The sequence below is a fragment of the Phymastichus coffea genome, unplaced genomic scaffold, assembly GCF_024137745.1.
Source record: "Phymastichus coffea isolate CEN01 unplaced genomic scaffold, Cenicafe_Pcof_1.1 PCOF00006, whole genome shotgun sequence".
Taxonomy (NCBI): domain Eukaryota; kingdom Metazoa; phylum Arthropoda; class Insecta; order Hymenoptera; family Eulophidae; genus Phymastichus; species Phymastichus coffea.
Window position 1 is genome coordinate 9,096,701 of NW_026706817.1, and position 18,890 is coordinate 9,115,590.

Sequence of the window (18,890 nt, forward strand, 5' to 3'; positions counted from 1 at the left end):
TAGATTTCGCCTGTTTGTCGCGTTTAAATGGTTTAAGCGTCTGCACTCACAATTGTTATATTAAGTATAGTTTCCGCTTATTATTATTGTATCGGTGATGGTAGCGTAATAAAAAGATTGCCTTTTTTAATTATACCGGCTTGCTTCCTTCACCTTTCCCGTCATCACGTTGAATTCGCGTTCGTGGGAGTTCGCGCCAGCTCCCTTTACTGGAATAGAGTCCACTCTAATTCGCAGGGGCGCAGTATCGGCATAATAAGCGGCGAAATAATTTCCCCCTTTGCAAAATTTACAATAAAAAAACAAGCAATAAAATATTAGGCAATAAGGTTATAAGGTTACAAAAAAATACAATCGAAAAGAATAAAAATGAACTTGAAAATAAATAACAAAATAAATAACAAATAAATAAATAGCAATAAAAAGCGCAGTGTAAAAATTTACAATTAAAGATGAACAATAAAACTTGAAACTAAATAATAAGCTAAATAAAATAAAGTTAAAAATAAATACGGTTAAAATAAAACGTAAAAAACTATTAAAAACACAAAAGAGTATTAAAAGTAGAGGCAAGAAACACACCTAAAGAAGAACCTGAGTCAGTATATAGGCAAACGAGAGAAATAATAGATATATAAGTATATAAATATATGTAAGCATCTCAAGAACATTCGAAGAAAATAGCCGAAAGAACAAAAGGGAAACAGAATAATGATTAAGAATGATAATGTAGAGAGAAACAATTAATGAAGTGAATTAAAAGGAAGAAAATTATAGGCAAAGTAGAATCCAGGATTGTGTAGATAGAAATGTTTGCGAAGATGTTGTGAGATTGTGAAGTAGACGTGAAGGCTGAAACATTAAAAGGAAGTGAGACGGTTGGTAGCTTTAAGAAAGACGGAATATTTGAAAGAGATTCGGAACTGACTCTATGATGAAAGAGCTATTACTTGGATCTAGTTTTATCTAGTTGATAAAAAGTCAGAGAAGCGTAATTAAAGTGAGAAAAAATTAGTGTTTATACAAGGTATTTTCTGGTAGAGATAGATAGGGATTTTCTATAAAATTTAAGGAAGTTTAGATTAAGATAGACCTTTTTAATGATGTTAATATAATAGTTGTTCAATGGAGTGTAGATGAGATTGTGAGGCCGAGGCTCCTGACCGAGAGGTAGAAGGTTATAGGATTTTTGTCAACGGTGATCTGTAGAAGTGAACTAAGGTTTAAAAATAAAATATAGGATTCACTGCCAATAATAATCGTATTTGTCTTAGCAACAATAAGTTGGAAACCGTTGAGCCTGGTCCAATCAGCAATAGCCTGCGCATCAAGTTGCACTCTATTAAGATGATCAAAGATTTCAGAGAGGAAATAATGATAGTAAATTTAGGTATCATCGGCATAGATAATGTATCGACAAAATAATAGTACTTTAGGTAGATTATTTATAAAAATAGCAAAAAGGAGTGGTCCTAGGACACTACCCTGAGAGACACAAGTCTGAGCAGGCAACTACTGGGACACGAAACCACCCTGATCAACAATAGCCTGCAGCCGTTCAGTCAAGTAGCTAAAAAACCAAGGGAGTGTTGAATTAGCAACATTGCAGGCCCTTATTTTAGAAATGAGAAGATCAAGAGGGATCGCGTCAAAAGCCTTAGAAAAGTCAAAGAACAAGAGGATAGTAACTTGTCTCAACTCAATAGCATGCCTAATATCAACAAGAAGGCCCACTAGGGCGGTCTTGGTCAAGTGGCCCCTCTGAAAACCAGCCTGCCTCACATCGAAGAGATTATGAACATTCAAATAAGAAGAAAGATACATATAAAGTAAATGTTCCATAACCTAGGACGGCTCAGAGAGCTGGGCTACAGGTCTGGTATCAGATGGAGACTGGGAAGCTTTGGTTTTAGATAACGGACAGATAAGGGTGAGCTTCCAGGAGGAAGGAAAAATGAATGTAATAATAGACTGGTTAATGATATGCGTTAGTTGAGGAGCAAGGGAATTCAAGCCAATCTTGAGCATTTGAGCAGTAAGACCATCAACGCCCTTACTCCTCGAGCAAAGCGCTCTGACCTCAAGCTCGACCTCAAGTAGAGAGATATTAGAGAACGTGAAGAAAGGAAAAGAATGATGAAAAATAGGATTGTGAGAAGATACGTTAATGATATCTTTAAATCTCTGCTGAGTAAGATTCAGCGTAGTGGTCATTGAGGGTATCAGGAAAAAAGAAAAGCAGTGGAGAGGGCAATTGTCTGCTAGCAATACCAATGTCATGAAGAGTTTGCCATTTTTGTTTGATAGTTGGCATGGTGGATATTATTAAGGATGTACGAATTTCTTGCCGTATGAAGAGTATTGGAGAGGGAGTTGCAAACAGTACGGTATTTAATTAAATCATAGAGAGAATCTGTTTTTTTGAAGCACTTAAAGAGAGCATCACGAGCGCGCATCATGGTTTGCAGCTTTTCTGTGACCTAGGGCTTTTTTTGTAGGAATGGTAATTAAGGATAATGGTGTCAGCTCATAAAACCATTACCAAAATAATTACTAAAATAATTACCAAAAAAATTTTAAATAATTTTGTTGGAATATTACAACAACATGCACACTTCTACATCAGTGAGGAAAGGAAAGCTATGTTTATGGCTTTGTAGGAGGCCCTTATTTTATGGCCCTGTCCCCTTCCTCTCAAGGAGTCCCGAAGGATGCACTCTCTCTAGTGCAAGGCAAGCTGTCAGTCCGGAAGTAGCCGACGCGACAGCCAGTCGCATTTTTCTATAGACAGTTTTCACATCAAGTTGTTCAGTGTTTTATATACAGTAATTACAGTTTTAATTACAGTGCTTATTAATGAACTAAAGACTATTTCAATTATTGTGTGTGTTATCACGTACTGTGTTACGTGCTACTTTTATATTGTATTATATACTGCATTTTTTTATTCTGTGTATTATTAATAAAGTTTCTCATAATAATACTTCATATTTGAATAAATAAACAACAGGTTATGGGCCCAGTAATAATCCAATAAAAGTGCACATAAAGTTGAGTAACGCAGTAAAAAGACAATTGAAGTTAAAGAGTTAAAACACTGAAAGTGAACTGTGATAAAGTGAATCGAGTTTTTACGCGATGGCTGACAAATTACGTTTCAATGTGGAAAAGCTGAATGGCAATAATTATACAACATGGAGTTATAAGTTGCAATTATTGTTAGAAGATGACAACGATGCGTGGGACGCGGTCAATCAGGACAAACCGGCCGCGTGCACGCCTGTCGCTGGAGCTGACGACGCTACTAAAGCCGCTGCCGAACTAGCCAACAAGAAATGGCTTGAAAAGGATAAAATTGCTCGCATAACGATTGGCATGACTGTTGAAGATAGTCAATTGCGTTTTATCAAAGGTAAGACAGCGCGTGAGGCATGGTTGGCTCTGGAATCATATTACAACAAATCAACGACTTCAAATAAGGTACATCTCTTGAAGCGTTTGTGTCGAACTTTTCTCGAAGAAGGAGGTAATATGGAAGAACACATTGTTACATTGTCGGATAGCTTTGATAAGTTGAGCGGACTGGGTATGAATGTACCAGATGATGTGGTAATGTGCTTTTACTTATCAAGTATACCAGAATCTTATGATACTCTCATTACGGCATTGGAGAGTAGGCCCGAAAAGGATCTTACGTCAGAATTTATCAAGAGTCGATTGATCGACGAATACAGGAGGCGTAAGGGGACTCAAGAAATAAGAGAAAGTGTAAACATAGGAACAGCCATGAAAGCTGCTCATCAGGCAAATAGCAGCGGCTCTCAAAAGAAAAAGAAGGGCTGTTATTTCTGCAAGGAAGAAGGACACATAAGGCCAAAATGTGAAAAATTCAAGGCTTGGTTAGCAAAGAAGAAACAGCAGGACAAACAGCAGGAAAAGAGCAATAAAGTTTCGGAGGACAGCGGAGAAGGATATTTTGTCTATTTAGTGCAAGCTTCACTCAACACATGTAGCGAGGTATGCCTCGGCGCGAAAACAACAGAATGCAGCTGGATCGTGGACTCAGGAGCAACGAGCCACATGGTGCAGTCTCGAGATTTTTTCACAAGGATAGACTCGAGCCATAAAGGCTTCGTCCGTCTCGCGGACAAACGAAAAGCAGAAATCGGCGGCAAAGGGTCTGGAGCCATAAGTTGGCGATGAAAAAATCTCAGAGTTGGAAATAAAAGACTTACTGCTCGTTCCCGGCTTGGGGACAAATTTATTGTCGGTCAGAAAAATGACAAATGATGGGTACGTGCTTATTTTCAAAGACGATGGCTGTAGTGTTGTGAAGGATGGTGTGGTGAAAGCATTCGCGCGCGCGCCTTCTCATTCGGATCTCTATGAGATAAAAACTCCGGAAAGAGCCTGCTCGGCAAATCAAGCAATAAAGGTGGAAAGCAGCGAGGGACACTCAGAAAACTGCTTGCACGTGTGGCACAGGCGTTTTGGGCATCGGCATCCTGGAGCAATAAAGGAATTAGTGGCGAACGGCCTTGCTACAGGCATTCAGGTAAACGATTGTGGCAAGCGCGAGCTTTGCGAGTGCTGTTTTAAGGGAAAAATGCCTCGCTTGGCATTTCCAAAGCAATCGTTGAGCAAAACAAAGGCCCGCCTCGACTTAATTCATACAGATGTCTGCTCGATGCCAGAGTTTACAGCTGGCCACAAGAAATACGCTCTGACTATCATCGATGATTATTCGAGATACACGTACGTGTATTTGATGGAGCACAAAAATGAAGCAGCGAAATTTATTAAGTTGTTTGTGCAGATGTGCAAGACACAATTTAGCAAGACCATAAAGATGATTAGGTCAGATCGAGGACGAGAGTACGTAAATCGTGATTTGCGAGATTATCTGCAAAAGGAAGGGATTCGCATTCAGTACACAGCACCCTATTCGCCACCGCAAAACGGCGTGGCAGAGAGAAAAAACAGATATTTGACGGATGCAACACGATGTATGCTCTCAGATGCTGAACTAGGTAAAAAGTATTGGGGTGAAGCAATTCACACTGCATGTTATTTGCAAAATAGATTACCTACGCGAGTGACAGGCAAAACACCATACGAATTATGGTACGGCAGAAAACCAAGTTTGGAGCATCTGCGCATTTTCGGCTGCGCGGCCTATAGACACGTCGAGGACGAGCTGCGCAAGAAGTTGGATGACAAATCCGAAAAAATGATTTTCGTTGGCTATTCGGAGGAATCGAAGGCTTATCGACTTCTCAATCCAAGGACAAACGAAATCAAGATTAGCCGAGATGTGCATTTTGGTGATACTTTGAAAAAAGATGATGCTTCAAAATTCGAAGTTATATTCTCGAGATGCAAACAATGCGATGATGAAGGAGAGAATATACCTGACAACGCCAGCAGTTCGAGTGAGTCTACTGATGAGAACGACAACAGTTTGGACGCCGATGATTTTATTACTCCAGATGAGACAAGCAGCAGCCACTGTGGGTACGCACCGGTCGCTCATATACCTGCAGCAGACCCCGCAGCGGTTCGACGCTCCAATAGGTCAAATAGGGGCGTGCCGCCAGACAGGTATGTAGCTACAGCAAAATTAGCTAAAGAAGAGAGCAACCCGCGTACTGTCTCGGAGGCCTTATCAAGGTCTGAAAAAGAAAATTGGAAGAAGGCTATGGATGAAGAGATCGAGTCTTTGCGATCAAACGGCACATGGAAAACAGTGCCGCGACCTAGCGAGCAGAACATTGTCACTTGCAAATGGGTTTTTACAAAAAAGTGCAATGCAAAAGGAAAAGTAGAGAGATATACGGCTCGCCTCGTTGCTCGAGGTTTCTCTCAAAAATACGGCGTCGATTATGACGAGGTGTTTGCTCCTGTCGTAAAGCAAGCAACCTTTCGTACGCTTCTCACCGTCGCAGGTCAAAAAGGTATGGTCGTAAAGCACTTCGACGCGAAGACTGCCTTTCTAAATGGAACACTAAAGGAACGGATTTATATGAGTCAACCCGAAGGATACATCGAGGGAAAAGAAGAAAATGTATGCAGATTGATTAAAGGCATCTATGGATTAAAGCAAGCCGCTAAAGTTTGGCACGATCAACTCAGTGACTATTTGAAAGAATATGGATTTGTATCAAGCGTTGTAGACCCCTGCTTGTATACAAAAATCAACGGTGATAAAATTGTGTATTTGATAGTCTATGTAGATGATTTTTTGATCGCAGCCAAGGACGTGAAATCAATCGATGAAGTTTCAACATTTTTGAGTAAAAAGTTTCAGCTCAAGGATCTCGGCATGCTAAGTTATTATCTAGGCATGGAAATACGAAGAAATGCAGATGGCATTTTTTGCATCAAGCAGTCGACTTATATCAGGAACATTTTAAATCGTTTTGGTCTCGAGGATGCGAAAATTTCACGTATTCCACTAGATCAAGGATATTTGAAAGCAAGACAAGATGATGAACCGATGCCGAACAGCGAGAAGTACCAGCAATTAATAGGATCATTGCTCTATTTAGCGGTGAATACAAGGCCAGATATTGCTGTTAGTGTGACAATTTTGAGTCAATATAACAGGTCGCTTACAAAAGCAGATTGGAACGAGGCAAAAAGGATCGCTCGTTATTTAAAGGGCACAGTCAATTACGAACTTCGCTTAGGACAGAAAAAAGGAGTTTCAGGGCTAATTGGCTATGCAGACGCAGATTGGGCGGAAAACCGCAGCGACAGAAAATCTAATAGCGGCTACCTGTTTCAGTTTTATGGCTCACCAATAAGCTGGGCCTGTCGAAAACAGACCTGCGTTGCCGATTCATCGACCCATGCAGAGTACATTGCTCTTGCGGAAGCAACTCGAGAAGGTTTATGGATACGCTATCTACTTGAAGATTTCGAGCGAAAGGCGCAGGACACGACGATTATTTACGAAGATAATAATCAGAGCTGCTTGAAGCTTGTTGAAAACGGAAAATTCAGCAATCGCAGCAAACACATCGATATAAAATATCATTTCATCAGAGATATCAAGAAAAATGGTATTATGGATTACAAATATTGCCCTACAGAGGAAATGGTTGCCGACATGCTAACGAAGCCATTAGGAAAATTAAAGTTGCAAAACTTGGCAGAAAAGAGCGGATTAGTGTGTCAGTAATCTACCACGAGTGTGTGTCGTTGAGGAAGGGTGTTGGAATATTACAACAACATGCACACTTCTACATCAGTGAGGAAAGGAAAGCTATGTTTATGGCTTTGTAGGAGGCCCTTATTTTATGGCCCTGTCCCCTTCCTCTCAAGGAGTCCCGAAGGATGCACTCTCTCTAGTGCAAGGCAAGGGGTCAGTCCGGAAGTAGCCGACGCGACAGCCAGTCGCATTTTTCTATAGACAGTTTTCACATCAAGTTGTTCAGTGTTTTATATACAGTATTAATTACAGTGCTTATTAATGAACTAAAGACTATTTCAATTATTGTGTGTGTTATCACGTACTGCGTTACGTGCTACTTTTATATTGTATTATATACTGCATTTTTTTATTCTGTGTATTATTAATAAAGTTTCCCATAATAATACTTCATATTTGAATAAATAAACAACAAATTTTATCTTAAATAATTTTTCAAGGTGAATCCAATGATAGAAGTTTCATAAAATGTTTCAGAACCACCGTATATAATATTAATAATATTTATTTTCTTTTAAATCTTCTGTAAAATAATTTTTATATTTTTCCCAAATTGAATTGGTTTCAAAATTGATGGTTACTAAAAAATTAGCGAAAGATACGTAATTGAAAGAAAATGACATTATTAGCGTACATGCTACATTGAAGGTATTATATTGAAATGTTATCTACCAATTCTATTGTAAATAAACCAATATAAATTTGCTGTTATAAATATTTTATAAATAAAATTGACGTTATTTGATATAAATTTTGTGATGAATTTATTTATTTATCTCTTATCTCTTTCCCGCTTTCAATTGCTAGGAAAAAAAGTGCCTCTCTTATTCTACTGTATTAAATATTAGTGATAAAGCTGCGCATTTGAGATAGGTTTCAAAGTCAAACTAGTTTATTCGTTTTCTGGTTGACTGGACTATGGTCATATGAGTTACTATCTGTAATGGCATGTATGTTTATTTAAAGGAATTGGTAGTCAATCCGTGCCAATAAATGGTTTAAGATATTTTTGATTGATTGCGGGAAAATAAGATGATTCGTAGGAATTAGGAGAAAAATAAACTTCATATTCACCCAACGGTTTAACCTTAAAATATTATGTTGAATAATTTAAATACACTTTAATTACATTTATTTGTAGGATATGAATTTACTGAATATTTATTTAATGAAGTTTAGCTTCGAATATGTATAATCATCAATAAAGATAATCAGTAATTAATATTTTGTAGGAAATACTGAAAAGTAATTTGAAGAAATAAGGTACAATGTAACTTTTAAAAAATTTCATTTATAAATATAAATATAGAGTTAAAAACGAAATGGATAAATAGGTAAAGGATGACAGTAACGTTGACAGCTGAAAGTAAAAATGTTGAAATTTAATGTGAAAAGCACTTTCCCAAATGAGCCAAAACTAAACTTCCAGTATTTTTGTCAACAAAATATATTTATTGAATTAGGGATATCGTACAAGAAGTACAAACATTTGTTAGACAATAAAGAAAATGTAATTGTCAGACGCAAAAGAAAATGGAAAAGATTATATGAACTCAGTATACTTCCTATTACCTATAGTACATACCTGAACATCTGTTACGTCATTAGATATGAAATTACAACTAAATCTACAAATATAAATTTAACTGAATTTTTATTTACCAATAAAAATCAAACGAAAAAGAACGCTTCGTGCCCTTGATAACGCTAGTTTATATAAATAAAAATTCTAGAATATAAAATACTTTAATACATCAATTCTAAATATAAAAAAAATATTAAATAATATGTTGAAATTACGTATGTTCTAGATAGTTTAAACATTAAAAAGATAGCGAGAAAAAAGAGACGGATATTTGCATATATAATTACAGGTTAAGTATATGAAAAAATGAAGATATTTAATTTTTGATTTTTTTCATATGAAAATATACTTGTTAACTGTTGATTAATATAAAGCTTTAAAAAATGATAGATTAAATGATAAAATTGAAGACAATATCATTTCATTTAAGCTGACTAACGATAACTAATATTGTGCTATAATAGTGAAAATTACAAATCTCGCAAACAAATATGTGATGAATATTTTTGTAATAGTAGAAAGCGTACGTAATCGATTTGCACAATTTCGTCGTTAGCTTTGTCGAAATCTGTTTTTCTGAAATATAAAAATGTTTTGGTTTTATTTATAATGATATATAATTTTATGAATTATTTGATACCATGTACAAATATATGTAAATTAATATCGCATGAACATTGTTGTATTATTTGAACACATACACAATCATATGATAAACCAAAGATTTTCGTCGTAGGTTTTATTGACATTTGTGATTTTTAAAATTTTAAGAATTTGATTTGAAAAAACAATATCTACCAAATTTCGTTATATTTTGTTAGAATATGTATCATTAATTTTATTTCGTCGAGACAGATTATATGTTTCTAAACTATGTCTATATTAATCTTTAAATTGAGTAAATGATTGTGAAAAGTTTAAGGTTATATTCAGATGCTAGTTACCCTGTCGAGTGTATAATTTTTGAAAATTATTTTAAATTTTAAAGCACCTTTGAAAGTGATACTTTTTTATTAACAATTTAAATAAATTATTCGCCAAGATTTCGTATAAATATGTTATCCACCTCATTTATAGTTTTATTTGTGTTAAAGACTATAAATTTCACAGTCAATTATCTCCAATTCTAAAACATCAAGCCTATTAGACATTTATTTTAACGGTTGTAATATTTACATAAGAAAACTATTTTTAGATTTAATCGAAACAATTCTAATACCTTTATATCTTATTTGATTTACTGAAACGAACTTCCACCAATTTTCTAAATTATTTTTTCATGATTTGTGGAAGTATTATTCATGATTCAGTTTATAACAAATAAACGGTTTGATAAAGTATTAATCCGAGTCAACTTAGGAAGATCGTTCACAACTTTTTCATGAAGGTTTCAAATATAAAATATTTTGTATGTATAGTGAAGTAATAAATTGATTTGAAATATATAGTATTTGTGTTTTTATTCATATTTTTATTTCATAATATTTCTGTTCTTGATACTGAAATATTTTTAATAAATAATATAAATCGATCAATATTTTTGTAGTTTTCACTTAAAATCCTTAATCCAAAAATTATGGCAATTCATATGCTTAAATTACTCTTATGCTATAATTATTAACGCATAAACTTGAGGCTCAAAAATTCCTTTAGTTAATATCACTTACTTTTCCAGTACCACCCCATTTTCCATCAAAATATCCAGGATTTTCATTTTCAATTCCAAGCTCATGTAGAAAGTCATATTTATTACGTATAAATTGGAATAATTGTAACGATGTGTTACAATAATATAAACATAAATTTTTTGAACCTACTCGAAACATTTTTCATATAATAATGTTCAGAAACGAAACTGTAAGCAAGTTTATTTCAACACACTTACAGCTGTAGATAAGATACTATAAAAATACATGTTATCAGTAGTTATCTTTTGTAATAAGGTATTTTATTCATTCTTACTAAGAATGTAATTCATTTATTCCTGTTTATTTACTTATTTTTATTTCATCTAACTTGATGTAAGCTATTCTACTCTATATTTTGAATTCCAATTTTATATTATTTTATTTTTTTAACCTACAAGTTTTTATTTTAATATACTTAATTTAATAAATTCAATGGAATATGATTGAATATTATTAACACTTAAACCTACCGACATATCATATATGCCTGTTTCTACTGAATGGCGGTCAAATGACGGCTTTTGAAAAAAACATTTAATCTTTTCCAGTTGATTGTATTAAATACAGAATTTATCATAAACAATATACACAAAATAATTATCATATAATAATTAAAAAACATTTATTTTTCGGGCTTTAGGAGCAGTCATTTGACCGCTCTGGTAGGTTTAGTGTTAAATTTTTATCATTACACACTATTTTCTATAAGATATTTTCCGATTTAACGCATTAGCTCGAACAAGATATTAACGGTTGAAAATTTATAAGGTTGAATCAATATGAATAGATTACAATAGTATCACGATAACCTCTAAGCATTCATTTAAATATTCTGATTATTATATTTTTTTATGGTTAAAATTATTTTAATTTGTATATTATTATTTTATTTTGTCTATTAATATTTAAATCTTTCAACAAGTATATTCTCAATTAATATTATTAAATTTATGTTTCGGTTCACTTGAAATAGGTTAGCGCAGCCCACATGGTCGCAAAGAGCAAGACAGTTTCCATCCCCCGAATCCCTAGTTTAGTCAGTGTAAGAGTCTCTCTCTTTCTCTTGTATGGCTTAATTGGCTTGTAATAAGGCCCATCAGACTTTAGATTTTGTGTAAATTTTTCTACAAATATATGTGCGGAACATTTTCTACAATGCAACAACGTTGGCCATAATTAGTAAAAAGATGAAATGTTTGAGTTGAATCTGGAGGTTCCCAGGATGTTAAATCTATGTACTAAGTTTACGCAGGAAATTCGTGCAAGTGATGAACATAGTATGAATACTGAATTCTAGAACTTAGTCCTAAAAAAACCGTGCAAGATTTTACTAAGAAGGGGACATCCAATCTATAACGAGTAAGATAGCTAATTCGTTATGTCTATCTCTTTTCCTATGATTTAATAATTATTATTATTTTATTTTGGAATGGTGATTGGAAAATAAATGGACACAGATAGGCTTCACTTTCGAATAATAATATTCTAATTTATTTAACAAAAAAGTATAATCTAAGAAACTTATGTATTGGTGTCACTGCTGCTGCTACAGAAGCTGAAGCATGAGAGAGTGTGTGCCACAGCGCATGGAGGAGGACGGCAATGGTGACGTTAGTGGGGCGTGCATACGCACATAGACATATTCAATATTTTATAATTATTATTTTGTATGATGCCAGCTACGTACTTCTATGATTTGGCACCGTGTGAGCAAGTATGCTTAATAGATGTGAACGAGACGCGGAGAAAGAGAGATAGGTACATTCGCGTCGTAGAAGAGTGATCATGCACGCTGATTAGTCAAAACAGGAAACGCGAGGAGAGAATTCGCGATGTCAAGGAATAGCTGTTTTTACTTTTTTGCGATCAGATGAACGTGTCCCTTTCGTTTTTCGATATCAAAAGACAAAAAAGAGAGGTTGATTGTAGAGATTTGAATTATTCACGGAAGAAAAATAAAAGTAGAATGAAGATTGTTATTGCGACTACGCGTTTGGTGGACTGCAGAATTGTGGTGATGTGCTAAACTGAGTTATCATGCATGATACTCGATTTCCTCGTCAATAAAGATAGAGTGTCATGATTACTCCTACTAAAACTTGGTTAGAGACTTTCTTCAGTATAGAGACGAAATTTTATCGAAGGATAACTTTCTGCTTTTAACTATAAATTGATTGAACAGCCACATTAACCTTAATAAATATTATTCAGTTTACCCAATTCATATATACTCTTTAAATATACATGTATTAATATATGCTATTTTTCAATAAAACAATATATTTGCAGCCATCAGGTTGCGGTTAAGAGATTTGCATGTTCTCTATTTTCTCAATGATTGAATATAATCATTTTATTCAAAAATACACGAAGTCCGTAAAATTTTCAGCTTAATAAAAAATTTTTAGCAAAACTTATGTTATAATATTCTCTTTGCGAAAGGAGATATTGACTTAGGCTATTTTGTCTTTCAAAAATAAATGTCTCATGAGTTGAATGACTAAGCAATCTTTAAGAATGAGCAATTTGTAAGGCTAACCATTGTTTAAGGAAAACATGTTTCAAGTAGACCTGTATAAAAATGATTTCGTACCTTCTAAGTTTCCGCAAGTTCATGTTTCTCTTAAGTTTATTGGAATTTCGCCAATAAGACTTCAAACGTGTATTGAGTCAAAAAATATCTTTCAAAATTATATGAAGCAAAGAAATAGGAGAGTGATACCTAAATACTATAATCTAAAAATATCTGAACTCAATTTATTTTTGACAATGTTTCGCTGGTTTGTCTTACAGCCTCATGAGGTAGTTTATTTAAAATATCAATCAATCAGTTGAGTAGGTAAACCAGAGGGGTATCAGCTTACTGCGTTGAAGCGTGTGCATGTTCACCTCACCTCCCCCCTCCACCCTATCGGCCCGTGCGCTGTCGGCTCCCTCCCCTCCTACTAAGTTATACCGGTGCGTTCTACGCACTCCCCCTCCCCTACTGAGTTGATCTGATGTGGCTTGATCTGATGTGGCGTGCGTTCTCTGCACTTCCCCCTCTCCCACTAATTTGATTCCTATGCACTGCGCGCGCGTTCTGTGTTACGCGTTTTGATTTTTTTATTGTGTGTGTGTGTGCGCGCGCGTGTGTGCGAGCGTGTGTTAAAAATTTTTAGATTTATCTCAAAAAAAACGGACGGATCGGGGGATCGAACGCGCGTCCTCCGGATCCGCAGGCCGATGCTCTACCGCTAGAGCTACAGTCACTGTTACCACGGGCAATACCGTATTGTGTATACTAGCTACACGATTGATATGTGGGGGGGCGGCGGTGGTGGCGGCGCCGGCGACTGCTGCTGCTGGGGAGGGCCCAAGCGCTAATACATACAAATGATAATAAATTTTAATAAATATACTAATCATAATTGGTATATAACGAATAATAATTTTTTTTTCTTATGTTCGATGTGTGCGCGCGGGCGCGCGTGTGTGTGCGTGCATGCGTGTCTCATCTACCGAAGATGGTTTAATAGAAAAAACGTGCAAGTACCTGCTTAATTTCTTTTATTTGTAGACTTCGTGGTTGTAAGCTACTATAAATAGCACGGTGTAAAAATTATCGAATCTTTCATCAACCAGCATTCCAATAAAATGGATCGCTACTCTAAAGTAAAGTACTCTCGTCTTCCACAGGAAGACCCGGACGAAAAGAAGAACAAAGAATCATCAACATGGAAACAAAGTATTTCCAAATGTAGTAGGTATTTCCAGTAGTATTTCCATGTTAATCCATGATAGTAGAGTTCTAACCAGAGATTTTCTCGCTTATATTTCTCCGTTAGTCTTCGCCATGGAAAGGGAGGTTTGAACAAGCGTACGAGCGGTTCTTCGTTGTAGTTAAGTGGGAGTATTGCTAACTCTTTCACGGCATAAGTTTTGCCAGGCATCATGAAGCCTTGCATATCCACTACGTACTCCATTGCGATAGAAAGCTACTACTGAGCTGCTTATGGAAAGAGTCAATTCTTTAATACCCTTTCCCCCTCTTCTAAATAAGTTTCTTCACATCTCCATTTATCGGATTATACTAAACGATGCGATCGTGTAGAATAAGACAATACGCTGTAGTTCCTTCGGGAATATTTTCTCTGGTTTCGAACTCCAAGCGCACATCTACTGGAGCAGTCTTTAATGACTCGTTTTGTTTCGAACAATCAATCACTACGAGTGGCATGTAATTTTTATATTCGAGTTTTTTGAGCATCGGTTCTGTATCCTTACCGTAGTATACGTTTTAAAAATTGGCATACATATCGTACAACATTGCGTACTGGTTTTTACTGAAATCAATGTTGAGATTACCGTATGGATAGCACTGATAGTTGAGGTACAGTTTTACATTTCTGATGTTACAATGATCAAATATACTAGAGTTAGAGTTTAGTTCATTTTTTCGATTGATTTGGAAGGCTAAGATGACGTAGCGTGGTTTCTCCAACTGATTTGTCGTTTTAACTGTCCAGACGTGATTTGTGTTTGCAGACAGCGCTGGATATTCGTACAGTTCCCAACTACGAAAACTCATTGAAATACTTCGTTCGCTTTTTAGAAAGTCGAGTAGACGTATTTTCTTTGCATTCGATGCAGTCACATAGGGCATAAGCCATTCGAGACGTGTTACATTAATCTTGAATTATTCGTAAGCTTCAACGTTGGCCACGGTCTTCTTCGTTTGATAAACTGCATTTAAATCACTACTCGATCTTACGAGAATTAATTCATGTTTCATATTCACTAGCACTTTGCAATAATCCTCAGCGAATCCAAGTATGAAGCTCAGAGGAATCAAAATGTCAAAGTCGCCATTCGCATTAGTTATTTTACGGTCCTCTTGTTCTAAGGTATTTATCCATCCGGCATTTTCGGCAATCAAGGTTTGACTTGGAGTGAGAGATAACCAGTTCTTCATAACGGTTGTGAGACTAACGTTCTTACATTTATCTATTTCTATAGCATTCAGCTCATACCTAATTTCTTCAAACATGTGACAAATGGCATTATTAACAAAATCAGTATTCGTTAACAAAGTGTTATTGTTGCTGCGTAATCGTCCACAAATGTGTAACGAGCTGCGAGATGGTAAAAGGCACAAGTCTTGATGTTGAATTGATATACGAATCTCGTCACTATTTTTGAACGATGGATTGGTGTAAGGTTGATGAGCGTGGATCTCGTAATGAGCCAAAGATTCATCGAAGACGAGAGGTGACTGTATTTCTAGAATGTTCTCCATTGTTTCGTTGAAAGCAAGAGCAAAAAGAAAAAATTAGGCAATTTATTTTCCACTTGGAACTACTCTTAACCCAAGACTTTTTAGGAACTTTATGCTTTGACGTGTTAAAGCTTTCGCTTTCCGATGACGATTGATGACTGGAGTTCGTCCTGTTGACGTTTTCAATTTTAGTCGACGACTGATGATGGGTTTGCATTTTTCCATGCTTATATAGTCCCTACCACTCTTTGCATCGTAAACAGTTCCCATTATACGCTTTTGAGGTATAAGCTGATGGTTATGACTTCACCGCGAAAATTAATTAAATTTCCGTCTTGATCGACGATGCGTAATTATAAATAATCTATAGACTTTTTCGTAACTGGAAGATAAATCATGCGAGAGGGAATTTCAATAATTTTATATCCAGGCGGTACTGCTGGAAAAAATTCGTGAATATCGTGAACGGTGTTTCCGTTCAAGTAAGCTCCAGCGGTTATATTACACTCGACTCTCACAGCGTTCACTCTGAGAATACTGACGGGAAGATCAGAGTTGTGAAAAACGTTTGCCTCTAATGTACGTTGTGAAAAATCCAACAATCGTCCGATAGAATTCTGCGGACGAAAATCGATAGGTTCGGAACACTTGATTGTACAATGCAAGGTGTTGTTGTTTGGTTTCAAACTAAATGTTATATTATTATTATCAGTACGGAGAGGCTGCACAGCTTTGCGAAGAAATTTATCAATGTCGTCGATCTTGTAGGTCCCGACAGGTATGTCGATAATTTGATTTGCGACGTAAAATTTATTATTATGTACGTCGATATTAGGTATCGAGTTGAACGTTAGAAACTCGACTAAGCCCAACTTGTAATGTTTATGCTGTGATAGTTCGATTGGTGGGAAATAGTGCGCTTCCAACAGTGAAGAATTACCCGAGAGCGTCAGAGTTAACGAATCCTCCATGACTGTGTGAACATGACTACCGATATTTTCACGTTGCCTTTACTTTTATACCCTCGCACAAAAACTGTAAGCAAAGATAACCGCATACGTGAGAATTGAAATCTTGATATCTTTTCGTATTATATTTGATCTCGATATCGCCAAGATACATCATTAAATCAATAGGTGGTCAAAAATCTCCAAAGCTATCGAAATATGTGACGTTTTTTCCGATTTTGCGATAAGCCAACCAGTGCGTTCCTGTTCCTTCGACGCCGTCAAGATTGACTATAGCTGATTCGTGATAATATGGTCCAGAACTCGGTAAGTCATTTCTCATGAAGACTCCGCGAAAATTTGGTATACTCAAAACTTTTGCATACGCGGTGTGATCAAAAAGTAAGGTGAATTTTGAAATTTAGGGGGCTACGTCCGTTCGATCTTCGACTTTTTTATTTGGTTATGTCGTCTAGAACATACGTTCCAAATTTCAGCTTTGTAGTATGTTTGGTTTGTTTGTGAGAGGCATCAAGGTTAGAAGTGTTTTGCGTGCTCCACGATTTGCTGCTGTCTAAAAACATGGATCAAAGAGTTTGCATTAAATTTTGTGTAAAAAATGGAATCAAATGTTCCAAAACACTTGAAATGCTGAAAGTGGCATACGGTGAGTCTACTTTAAGCCAAAAAAATGTTTACAAGTGGTATAAACTCTTCCAAGAAGGCCGAGAAGACACCGACGACGAACCTCGTTCTGGACGCCCCAGCACATCAACAACTGATGAGAATGTTGAAGAAGTGAAGAAAATAGTGTTGGGAAATCGTCCAATTACCGTTAGAGAAATTGCTGATGATATTGGCATCTCATTTGCTTCGTGCCAATCAATTTTGACGAGTGTTTTAGACATGAGACGTGTGTCAGCGAAGTTTGTTCCGAAATTGCTCAATTTCGACCAAAAGAAACGTCGCATGAGCATCGCCCAAGAGCTACTGAATGACGTCAACGATGATCCAGATTTACTCAACAGGGTTATAACAGGTGACAAAACATGGGTATACGGTTATGACGTCGAGACTAAGATTCAATCGTCCCAGTGGAGGCATTCTGGATCACCAAGACCAAAAAAAGCACGCCAAGTTCGATCAAATGTAAAGGTTTTGCTTACAGTTTTCTTTGACTGCAGGGGCGTGGTGCATCATGAGTTCTTGCCACAGGGTAGAACAGTAAATAAGGAATATTACCTGCAAGTTATGCGCAATTTGCGCGAAGCAATCCGCCAGAAACGTCCGAATTTGTGGAAAAATAAAAATTGGCTTTTGCACCATGATAACGCCCCTGCTCACACATCGTTGCTAGTGCGCGAATTTTTGGCTAAAACCAACACAGTAACGATGCCACAGGCACCGTATTCCCCAGATCTGGCCCCCTGTGACTTCTTCTTGTTCCCAAAACTGAAGAGGCCCATGAAAGGACGGCGTTTTGCCACGATTGAGGAGATAAAGACGGCATCGAAGGATGAACTAAACAAGATCACAAAAAATGATTTTTTGAAATGCTTTGAGGATTGGAAAAAGCGTTGGCACAAGTGCATTATATCCGAGGGGAATTACTTTGAAGGAGATAAAATAAAAATTGATGAATAAATAAATATTTTTTGAGAAAAATAAAAATTCTCCTTACTTTTTGATCACACCTCGTATATGGAAATGCAGCCACAATTCGAGCGGTAGAGGGATTTTATTCGAAAAAGTTCAATAGTCCTGGTTACTTAAGTCCTTCTGCAAGATCGACGAACATACTACGAGGGGTGTAGTTATCGTCGGTCGATACTTACTTTTTGATCACACCTCGTACTTCATCAAGTCGGCATTTGTAAGGGCTCTATCCGGTAAATTTATTTCGAACTTTTTTTTTTTTTAAACCTGATCCCAGATAAGGTTTGAGATAAACTCCATAGCCTTTTTTATAAGGTTTGAGATACAGGCCTTTTCCCAAAGTAATGGTCTCCATCGTTTTGTTGTGTCTCTTGTTCTCCTCCAATTGCTGTTTTGCAGACTTTGCATCGTTCACGGCTTTTGCGATTCCCGCGGCGCCACCAGCTAGAGCGCCAGTTGCACTCAAGCTTGCAAAAAGTGGTATGAGGAAGGGCAAAGCTCCACCCATCTTAGTTGATATTGGCAGAATTCGTGGAACATTGAT

The 18,890-nt window shown here is 36.3% G+C and overlaps 1 protein-coding gene across 1 annotated transcript in view; it reads right to left on the bottom strand.

Annotated features, from left to right (window-relative positions):
• The window catches only part of LOC131668442 (putative aldehyde dehydrogenase family 7 member A1 homolog), a 787,423-nt gene extending 776,759 nt beyond the window's left edge, over positions 1-10,664 (bottom strand). The window contains exon 1 of the mRNA XM_058942621.1: positions 10,466-10,664. Within this exon, the coding sequence (XP_058798604.1) occupies positions 10,466-10,624 (159 nt within the window). The 5' untranslated portion in view covers positions 10,625-10,664. The remainder of the gene's footprint in view (positions 1-10,465) is intronic.
• Positions 10,665-18,890: the final 8,226 nt, after the last annotated feature.